Source organism: Spea bombifrons, chromosome 10, assembly GCF_027358695.1.
Source record: "Spea bombifrons isolate aSpeBom1 chromosome 10, aSpeBom1.2.pri, whole genome shotgun sequence".
NCBI lineage: Eukaryota > Metazoa > Chordata > Amphibia > Anura > Pelobatidae > Spea > Spea bombifrons.
Window position 1 is genome coordinate 7,658,005 of NC_071096.1, and position 11,087 is coordinate 7,669,091.

Here is an 11,087-nt window from a genome sequence, read left to right on the forward strand (position 1 = left end):
CCCATGTTAAAAAGTATCGGATTCCGAAGACTAGAAAGAGAAGCAAACTTAAGCATGTGCTGCTTAGGTGATCAGGACCTTTTTGTAGATAGAATGCGTGGGAACTACGAACGGCTCCACTGCTTTTAAAGGTAGGGCAGCTCTGCAAGGTGGTCGGCTCCAAAGAGAAGCCTCGCAAGCCGGATATGTGGAAATCGGGTGGGTATACCTGCGAGCTGTGATAACCGCAAGTTTGCGGAGGATTCGGTTAGCCCGAAGTTAAACAATAAACATGCGTGTTAAAGCTCAACATGTATGAACGTTTTGAGGGGAGGGGGAATGGCCGTGACTGCACTGTTGAGTTAAAAAAAAAAAAAAAAAATATCCTAAGAAGCATTAGCAGCGTTAATAAATAGTGAGAAGATAAACTGTAGCACAAAAAACCCATTAATTGTCAATCCTCTTACTACTGGAGCAAAATCTGCATTGGTCTTCCAATTTAGTTGCATTACAACATTAATTAAAATGGATTTTTTTTGGGGGGGGGTGTCAGGGTTTATGTATTTATTTACAAAACGTCTCTACCGCTTTGAAGACGTTAAATGTTTTTCATTGTGGTAACAAATCTGGCAAAAAACAAAACTTGAGCATCCATAACTATTTACTGCCCCACCCCGTCCATCTCATTTCCACTTCTCATTTCACCAAATCTTCGGACATTTGGGTTTATTCCTAGAGGACTTGTCAATCCTGGAGGGGCGAATGATTTTGTATTAGTGGAAGGAGCAAACTTTCATTCTAAATAAAACTAAAAGACACCAGAGGGCGCCGCCGCTCCACGCGGTCACATGTAGCAGCGCACCACATTGCCTTAGCATACAGGTAACATGATTTGGTAAGCCGGAATTAATCTTGTTCATTGCTCACTGTTTTTTCCTATTGCAAATTAACACTTTCATAGTTAACGCCACACATAAATCTTTAAGAGAAGCTGTGGGTCTGGCAAAGTTACCATTTCAGGGCTTGCAACACTCCAAGCTTCCTGTTCTGTTCTTGTGCGACGCGTTTGCCTTCCTGTAGTAGATTTTTGTTCGCACCGTGCCGGGGCAAAAGAAGCTTATGTCCTGAGCAACGACATCTCAATCTTTAACAGTGTAGCGGATAGGAAGGTTGTGCCGCCCCGTCAGATTACATGACATGCGCTACCAGTAGCATTGTGTTTGCACGGAAGTCCCTGTATTTCTGCCCTGCAGTCCTGATGGTAGCAGATAAAAGGTTCTAACAGGAGTCACTGACGGGGCAGTCACTTTAGTGTCGCAGACTTTGACCTTGTTCTTGCATGTTCAAGCAGTTAGATGCTCGCTTAGCAGGCAGGGTCAACAGAGATTGGCTTCATTGTCCATGGGTTAGTCAAATTCTTGGATGGATGAACCATTTTTTTAAGCATACTCAACTGCAGATACATCTTGAAACATAATTATATGGAGCATGTGGAAACACGTCTTATGTCTTAAAGGGAGCGGGTATAAAGGACTCAATGCGAATATATAAAAAAAAAATGCCGGGGGTATTTACGTGACACCTTGAATTTTGTTGCCTGTTTTTTCTGTACGGGAAGCTGTATGGCTCAAGCAATCCTAGCCAACCCTGTGACTTTAAAGCTCATTATATCTAACATAGCGGCATCGGGTGCTGCAAATATAAATATGATTAGTAAATCATTAGTGTAATGTAAAAGTCCATGTCGTATAACTGAATTGTTAATTTCTTTATACCTTCTTTACCTACGGCGCTTAAAGTTTGATATTACGAGCTCAACGGTGACCTCGTTGACTATCGTTCTTTAAGTACCATGGTCAGTGGCCACCAGCACTTAGCAGATATAGCTGAAATATGAATTATAGCAGGTTTTTGTATGGTTCTATTCTATTTTAGCATGTAACGCTTCGTATTTAGTTCAATTTCTACTGAAGACTTTGTTAATATTCTACTTTGTGTTTGCTTTTAAGTTGGCTCATTTTATTTGCTCGTTTGTGCTAAGGGATTGCAACTTTACCATTTTATTATTTCACGCTGACCCTGAACTGATTTTGTCGCCAAAGGGGGAGCAAACACGTCAGGGAAAAATTCCTGACTTTTTCTGGGTTTTTTTTTTTTTTTTTTTTTGGAAGTGCGGGTAGTCAAAATAGTAAAACAAAAACCAGACTCCTCCTTTCATGCCGATTATATAAAGCCTGTAATCGTTCTGCGATTGTCCAAAACCTTTCATCTTGCGTAGAAACTCTTCCCCGTCACGTAGAAGGATCATGGAGAACGAGAGTTACGCTCAGCAGCTGTCCGAGCCGCTGACTGGGGATTCCACCTTAAAGAGTGAGAAAAGTTACAAACAGATGAGCGGAGAGATGATTCCATGTCAGGTTATCTCCAATCCACACACTCAGTCGGCCGTGGTAACCATATCACCCGATGATCCACCGATAAGTGATTACCTGCTGTTCTCGGTTTTCAATATCATGTGTATAAACTTGTGCTGCTTGGGATTCCTTTCACTTGTCTTCTCCATCAAGGTAAGCCGGAGGTTTCTCTTTGTTGTCATTCGTAAATATATTCATAAAGCATGGTAGAATGTATAGACACCACATGTGAAAATGACGGCCTGAAACAGATGAGGGACACACATGAATGCGTGTGATGTCATGACACGCCACTCACAATACACAGCGTTATGATGTCACCAACTGCCCGCATTTTATGTGACCTTGAGCATGCGTTGTATAGAACCTTTGTGGCCCATTGGGTCCATTACTTTACCAGTGAGCCAATCCGCAGTTTAGTTTGAAGCCTACATTGCATGTAGCAGGGCCTGGAAAGGATTCTTCTACTGAAAGAAAAGTTCCACTGCATCACGTTTGGTGCTTCTCTTCTCTCTACCCTATAACAACCACTTCATGGAAAATAACCTTTGAAAAACAACCCCCCGGGCCATAGGCAAAAGTTAATAATAATCTATTTTGGTGATTTTGCAATATTTTCTCTGTAAGCAAGCTCGCTGAAAAAAAGGTTGGTTACCTTGCCGTTGTTACCCCCCCCCCGCTCCCATTGTTTCGCTTTTTGTAGGACTTAAGTGTCCAGGATCTTGGTAACTTATATTACTTGCTGTGCTACATTTAATACAGCGCCTTTACTTCAACTATTCTACAGCGTTAATACGCCAGCCCCCCCCACGATGCATACAAATATTAGGAACTGAACATAACTCCGATTCTGTGCTCAAACATGCAGTCTTTCAAGATCTAGTCCTGCTTGCAAGAGCATCGCATTGGGGTTGTCCCTTTCTAATGAACAGTGTAGTTAGAGAGGAGAAAGTATTTAATTCACCCGAAAACCCCACTTAATGAATTTAATTCTTTGCCTCATAACAAGAATCAGCATGTTTGATATTACAGCTGAAATTCCTATAATAGACTATATGCCAAACATTGTATGATGTGTACATATTTTAAAATGTGTATATATATATATTTTGTTGTGAGCGTTCCACTGGCTCTCTCATTCCGTATCTATTGACTCAAAGGGATCTCTGCCAACATTCAAATGGTAAGAAAGCAGGTGTGTTTAGTACAGAGGACCAACTAGACAGATGGGGAAAAAAAGTAAACGACGGGACATAACGAACATTTCATTCTGTCATTGGAATTATTCAATAATAATGAAATGATGAGCAGACAGTGGGGGCCATTTCCTGAGCTCAGTTGTACCCCCGGTTCACTTATTGAAATGTTCACCACAAGGCCTGTTGTTCTACAGTAGGATCTATTACCTTCGCTATACATTATAAAGAACCAAGCCCAGTGAACGTCTTCTGCAGCAAGAGCTTGGCTGGCCCTGTGTAATGTATAGTTCAACCAGTGAGATTTTCCCACCCATTACTTTATCCATTATAAAGGGCAGCTCAGCCCTTCTTGGTGGATAAACCTGCTTGTGTTTGCACTTCCTAATGAGGTGAGGGTTGAGACCACAACTATCCCAAAGAGCTTCATCACTGAGAGTAAGCAAACATCTCTCTGGTCCTCCTAACCTCCTTCTCTCTGTTCTCTGTCTGCAGTCCCGAGATCGCAAGCTGGTTGGAGACCGAAGTGGAGCTTTGAGTTACGGTTCGACATCCCGTGCCATTAACATCACGGCCACTGTATTGACAATACTATTTTTCATTATAATATTCTACGTTTTGTTGACCAGCCTCCCCCCTCTGCCGTCGCTGATGCATACTATAAACGCCATGCTTTCAGGAAAGTGAATGAAGTAGCATGAATCCCCCTTCTCACTTCTTTACCCTGCTGAGTTTGACACCGGATATTATTGAGTTTTCTCCAGTTCCAAACATCACCTTTTGTTATCTTTTCCTACATCAGCCAAGGCATTGTATTGTCCCCTCCGACGAGGCTGCTTTAGATTCTCTGCATTTTGATTGTCTCAACAGCTGTCAATAAACATTTTTATAATGATGGTTTTGCTACAGTTGTGGTTTTATTAACGCACAGTGCTGACCAGTTTGTTTGCATTTACTGTGTTGGCCCGATTATAGGCCAATACAGCCTACTTTTTCCCCACTTTAGGTCTTTAAAGTGGGGGTGCGGTCTATAATCGGGGTTTAGCTCAGGGATGCTTTTTTTTCTTTTCCATTTAGCCCTGCTTGCGGGTAAGAATCAGGGTTAGGATCCAGATACCCTGGAGTGCTGTAGGGCACCTGGATCATCCTCTCTGGCAGCCGGTGGATGTCTGCGCAACGTAGACAACCCCTGCTGTTGCCGGCACTTCCGCCGGGGCTTCTATGAAGGAGCGCCGGCGTCACATGACCTTCCGGTGCTCCACCATAGAAGCCCCAGAACCAGCCCGCAGCAGAGGTTGTCTGAGCGCATTGTTGTAGACATTCACCGGCTTCCAGAGATGAGGATCCCCCGCAGCGCTGCAGGGGTGGAGCGCCGGCATAGAAGCCCCGACGGGCAGCAGCAGATGTTGTCCATGCACATCGCGCAGACGTCCAGCGGGTGCGTCCTATAATCAATACGGTATATAACATTCAGATAATGGACAGGTGGGCATTATTTGGGCCCCAAATTTGCAGATCATGAGTCAGTAACAATGAAATTAGTGCATGTGTTGTTCATTAACCAAACACGCTCTTTATTTTGAGATCCAGATCTTCCAATGTGCTCAGATCTGTACATTTCCAGTTGGTCTCACTGAAGATAACTTTTTTTTATGAGGAAAGCATTCAATGATCTCTAAGCAAGTGGTTTCATAATGTTTTCAACATGATCTCAAATAGTTTTTATGGTAATGGTGCTAATGTATAGTAAGCAGGGTCATATTTCATCATTTTGGTAAAAAGAAAGGCAAAGCATCTGTTTCAGGAAATGACCTCTTTTCAAAAGGGCGATTGTTGAGAAATGTCTGTACGGCAAACAATGCGCGGAGAATATATGCCTCTCTTATGAAAGATTTGCAAGAATTTCAGTTTCCTTCTTGCAATATACATGTTTCCCTTGATGTCACTAGCTGCTAACTAACTGTCACTAAGTGATTGCACAATACTAAGACCATAACGAGACCGGACACATCCGACAAGTTTAAAATTCCAATGATTAATTGTTATTGACAATTTAATACGGTAATCCGATTAGGGAACATTAATAAAGTGATTAATTCTGCGATTGAAACTATCCGCAATCAAACTCAAAAGGTTTAGGTATTGCAGAATGAGTACACTGTGCTAACCACATTTCTAGCGAATGTATGGGTCAAATAATTATATACAGTTGATTTCCGTATAAAAAACACCCCCCAAAAAACTGCAGCTGCGTTTCCGCCAACGCATACATCACGGAATGTATCATGTATTCTCATCTGTTTCAGAAAGTTTTGTGACCACGGTTGGTGGAAACTGGTGGTTGACTTTTGTCAATGTTTCCTTGGGAGTCACTGCTGAAAAGGGGAAAAAAGTGAGATTTCTACTGTAACATCCGTAGAAGCATTTTTCAGGTTTTTGGTTTTTTTTGCCCGACTTTAGCCCAAAGGAAAGCCTATGTTCATGCATTTTCAGGGTCTTCCTATAGTAGCCTATATCCTAAACCCATCAAGCTTGCTGTGTGGTAATGGGATCTGCAGCCATGGGCCAAACACTCCACTGTTCACAACACATAACAAATATGAAATATTTTTATATATACAGTTTCTCACCCCTCACATTTTTGTAAATATTATATCTTTTCATGTGACAACACTGAAGACATGACTCTCTGCTACAATGTAAAGTAGTGAGTGTACAGCCTGTGTAACAGTGTAAATTTACTGTGCCCTCAAATATAACAACACACAGCCATTAATGTCTTTTACACAAATGTGAGGGGTGTACACACTCACTGGACACTTTATTAGGTACACCTGTTCAATTGTTTGTTAACACAAATAGCTAATCAGCCAATCACATGGCAGCAACTCAATGCATTTAGGCATGTAGACACGGTCAAGACAACTTGCTGAAGTTCAAATGAGCATCAGAATGGGGAAGAAAGGGGGTTAAAGTTACTTTGAACGCGGCATGGTGGTTGTTGGTGCCGGACGGGCTGCTCTGAGTATTTCAGAAACTGCAGCTGTGTGACGGAAAAGCCTCGTTGATGTCAGAGGTCGGAGGAGAATGGGCAGACTGGTTCGAGATGACAGAAAGGCAACAGTAACTCAAATAACCACTCGTTACACCCAAGGAGAATACCATCTCTAAACGCACAACACGTCGAACCTTGAAGCAGAGGGGCTACGGCAGCTGAAGACCCCACCGGGTGCCACTCCTGTCAGCTAAGAACAGGAACCTGAGGCTACAATTCACACAGAATCACCAAAATTGTACAATGGAAGACTGGAAGAGCGTTGTCTGGTCTGATGAGTCTCGATTCCAGCTGCGACATTCAGATGGCAGGGCGAGACTTTGACGTAAGCAACAGAAAAGCATGGATCCATCCTGCCTTATATCAATGGTTCAGGTTAGTGGTGTAATGGTGTGGGGGACATTTTCTTGGCACACTTTGGGCCCCTTAGTACCCATCTTTTGATGGTTACTTCCAGCAGGATAATGCACCATGTCACAAATCTCACATCTTCTCAAACTGGTTTCTTGAACATGACAACGAGTTCACTGAACTCCAACGGCCTCCACAGTCACCAGATCTCAATCCAATAGAGCCCCTTTGGGATGCGGTGCGACGGGAGATTCGCATCATGGACTGCGTGACGCCATCGTGTCCATATGGACCAAAATCTCTGAGGAATGTTTTCAGCACCTTGTAGAAAGTATGTCACGAAGATTGAAGGCAGTTCTGAAAGCAAAAGGGGGTCCAACCCGGTACTAGCAAGGTGTACCTAATAAAGTGGCCAGTGAGTGTGTATATATTTATTTATTTATTTATTTTTAAGCCGATCTGGGATTTGTCACGTTTTCATTGTTTATGGTAATTCTCATTTGCAGCCCTCACTTTCTGTATAGTAGGGTAAATAATAACGGGTATACAATTTATTTCAAAACATTGAAATCTTAAAACATATTAAAATAAAAAGGGTCAATGGAAGTAAAAACAATTGTAATAAACACATTGAAGATAAAATACGCCTAACACGTTTCGCCTCACTGGGCTTCGTTCGTTTCTCAAAACTTCAAATTGAAATCGTGACTCGTGTTTCCGCAAATAAATGTGAATTTTGCACAAAAAGAAACACTTTGTCTGTGTCTAGTAATAAATAACGGCAGAAGGAAATAGTGGGTTCTGTAAAAGATTCTGTAACCACGACGATTCCCGGAACATGTCTTCATCAAAGAGTTAATTTGCTGATTATGGTTTATGAAGCAATTGGGAAGTCAGGAAACCCCAAAAAATGTTATAACGCAACCCATGCATATAAATGTAATAACGCAACCCACGATCTCCATCCATATAAAACCCTTTACCAACCGCAGCTGCCGAATCAAAACGTTCAGCTGTCCTACATCTCTCCGACAATGTCAGCCGCTGACGGTGGCGCCTATCCGAAGCAGCAGTTTTCTTCTATGGCCGGGGAGCCTCCTAGGTACGAAAACAATGCCTACCCTCAACAAAACGTGCAGATCGAGATGCCGCCGGGTGCCTACCCAACCCTGGTCCAACCCAACGTAGTTACCGTGAATCCCATTGACGCTTACGTCCGAGACTATCTTCCGTGGTCCATATTTAACACCTTATACATGAACTTCTGCTGCCTCGGGTTCGTCGCGCTTGTGTTCTCCGTGAGGGTGAGTTCAGGGGGAGTTTCTGCCGAGTTGGGGTAGAATTTTAAAATGCTTTAGTAGCCATAAATGCCATAGACTAGCAAAAGCAAGCAATATGGGGATGCTGCTAGGGGTAAAGATCTCACTTTATATATAAATTTATCAAAAAAGTAATTAGATATTTTCTGCCTACTGAAATTAAGCATAAGTGAATTGGTGGACCCCCACCTAAAACCCAGTATTTTGTCACAGCCTCGGTTTAACCCCCGTTATAAGGTTGTTTTTGCATTAATCATCTTATGCGTATAATTGGGTTATATCGTCAGATTATTTGATTTCTTGTGCTTCATCCACATCCGACACTGGAATGCATATCATCTCACACGTGGCCACCGTATGTGGGCAGCGTTGTGACATCATGTGAAGCTCCACCCGTTGGCATGGGTGTGATGTCATGTCACTTGACATAACATCATCACCTACCTATTTTCTCACACATGACCGATTTGGGCATTATATGTGCAAAACTATCCTATTAAACAAAAGCTGAAGGATAGCAAACACGCTCGTTTATCAGGACTGTCCAGACAAACACCGGACTATTGCCAGCTATGCTAAACCCTCTAAACACAGCCCTAAAACAAACGTGTCTCTTTTGCAATGTGAAATTTTGGGAAGTATGCTAGAGGAACTAGAAGTATTCCGTAAGGTCGTTATATGCTCAGTTAACACACTAATCAATAAATATTGGCATGTACAGATGTACAGTTTGTGCCAGCTAAAGGAATGTTCACACCAATGATTGGCAGCATACCTGCCAAGCGTCCAGCTTTTTATGAGACAGTCACGTTTTTTCAGGCACTGTCCTGACGGCCTGCTTTTTGTGGGAAATGGGGATCATGGGCAAGCTGGGAAGATCCTCTGATCATCCGGACTCTTCCAGGGAGTGGTAGAAAGGACATTGTTTATATGACCATCTTGCAAGGTAGCTCTTCAGGTAAGGTGAGTGGGGGCCACGCCTCAGACCCCGCCCACTCCTGTATCCAAACCCTGCTCACCTCTGCCTCTGCCCCGCCCCTCCCTGCTTCTAACCACACCCTCAACACAGGTGCTCCAATTTGGACACCTGAAATGTTGGGGGGGGAGTATGTTGTTAGCATCTAAGGTGCTCACTGTTGGGCTAATCCCCTTAGAGGGAAGACTGACCTCAGGATAAGCGCTGTCCAGTGATAAAGCCATGTTTTTCTTTCCATTCGCAGTCTCGAGACCGGAAGCTTGCTGGAGAAAAGATGGAAGCCATTAGATACGGTTCCACGGCTAGGAGTCTCAACTGCGCTGCCACCATCTTGACCATCATACTGTTAGTCCTTTTTTTCATCCTTATGATATCTGGAACAATCACACTGATCAAGACCACCCAAAACTTCAATGGACGTTATTAAAAAAACACACTCTTTATAAACGAGCCCCTGTACAGAATACCTCTTTTGCCCCTTGTACATAATGTATGAAAACCATGTAAGAATATAAATGAAGTGGGCAGCTGCACATATCCAGCGGTCAGCTGCACCTACATCATCAGGTGACCGCTGGCCTTAAAGTGCCAGGGCTGGCCTTTCATTGCCATTCTGGCCCTGCCCAACAGAGATCCCTGGTGAGCATCTACTCACTGGGCCAGTTAGGAGGACATCACCCGGACCACATCACAGAAAGGATGGTGGCTACAGAGGAAGATGCAGGGCCCCTGGGACGAGCATTTGTCTCTATACAAAATATATACATCTTGTTACATTTCTGCATACCTTTATCTCCCTAAATAAAATATTTACATCTTAATTGTTGGCCAATGATTTTGTTTGGAAAATCTCAAAATCTTAGCAGAGCCTTAAGTAATGTATCACTTGCTGTGCTCTAGTTTCACAATTTGCCGCAAAAAATGTAAACACACGGCGGAGATTTATGAAGTCACAGCGGCCATGGCGCGTTAGCGATCCCTTTCATCACATCGTATTTTATTTCGGAGAACGGGTATTGTGACGTATTTGAAAATCATAAACCTTCCCAGCGCGTTCACATCTAAGGATCCGCTCACAAGCTTGTGCTCTCAGTGCGTGTAATTGGTTTAGAGAAGGAGGTTATTTCTGCGTTTTATTTTAACTGGTAACATTGTTACAAAGGTTTACAAAGCAGCGCATATGAGCGCTGGTCTCCTTTTCCGCAGCTCCTCTTCATCTCTTGCCTCTTCTTGCTCTTCTGTCTTCTGTCTTTGTCCGCAGAAGACTGAAGAACAAGAAGAGGCAAGACAAGCGGAGCTGAGGAAAAGGAGATAGAGACACGGAAGCGGTTGGCGGAGAAGGTAGGGAGACATTGATAGAGAGCGAGTGAATGACACTGTGAGAGAGTATGAGAGCGTGTGAATGACAGTGTGGAAGAGAGTATGAGAGAGTTTGAGAGTGAGGGTGAGTAACCCTGAACTGAAAGGGCAGGAAAGAAAAATTCACAAAACACACAAAAAGGAAATGAAAAACTAATCCGAATATTTTCTGGTCCATTTGCACAAGTTTAGTGCGTATGCTTAAAATTAATATACTTTTAAATGTTTATGTACAGCATGGAACAATAAAAGGAGGAGCAATGTCAGAACAAGACTTCATAGACTAAAACCAGAGGGTCAGAGGCTTAGAGGTAATGTAAGTTAGTTCTACTTTACTAAGAGAGTAGTAGATAAATGGAATAGTCTTGCAGCAGAAGTGGTGGAGGCTAATACAGTGAGGGAATTTAAACATGTATGGGATAGACATAAAGCTATCCA

The 11,087-nt window shown here is 42.9% G+C and overlaps 2 protein-coding genes across 2 annotated transcripts; both read left to right on the plus strand.

Moving 5' to 3' along the window:
• Positions 1-2,229: 2,229 nt before the first annotated feature.
• Positions 2,230-4,484, plus strand: LOC128467777 (dispanin subfamily A member 2b-like). The gene is made up of 2 exons (XM_053449496.1): positions 2,230-2,546; positions 4,085-4,484. The coding sequence occupies exons 1-2, from the start codon at positions 2,286-2,288 to the stop codon at positions 4,274-4,276; spliced, it is 453 nt and encodes a 150-aa protein (XP_053305471.1). The 5' UTR covers positions 2,230-2,285; the 3' UTR covers positions 4,277-4,484.
• Positions 4,485-8,004: 3,520 nt separating this feature from the next.
• LOC128467778 (dispanin subfamily A member 2b-like) lies at positions 8,005-10,105 on the plus strand. Its single transcript, XM_053449497.1, has 2 exons — positions 8,005-8,299; positions 9,535-10,105. Exons 1-2 carry the CDS (start codon positions 8,030-8,032, stop codon positions 9,715-9,717), a joined length of 453 nt encoding a protein of 150 aa, XP_053305472.1. The 5' UTR covers positions 8,005-8,029; the 3' UTR covers positions 9,718-10,105.
• Positions 10,106-11,087: the final 982 nt, after the last annotated feature.

Bases quoted from the DNA above. Each gene is read 5' to 3' on its own strand.
- LOC128467777 (XM_053449496.1), top strand. From the start codon at position 2,286: ATGGAGAACGAGAGTTACGCTCAGCAGCTGTCCGAGCCGCTGACTGGG. The intron at 2,547-4,084 runs GTAAGCCGGAGG...CTCTGTCTGCAG, and splicing joins CACTTGTCTTCTCCATCAAG to TCCCGAGATCGCAAGCTGGT.
- LOC128467778 (XM_053449497.1), top strand. From the start codon at position 8,030: ATGTCAGCCGCTGACGGTGGCGCCTATCCGAAGCAGCAGTTTTCTTCT. The intron at 8,300-9,534 runs GTGAGTTCAGGG...TTCCATTCGCAG, and splicing joins CGCTTGTGTTCTCCGTGAGG to TCTCGAGACCGGAAGCTTGC.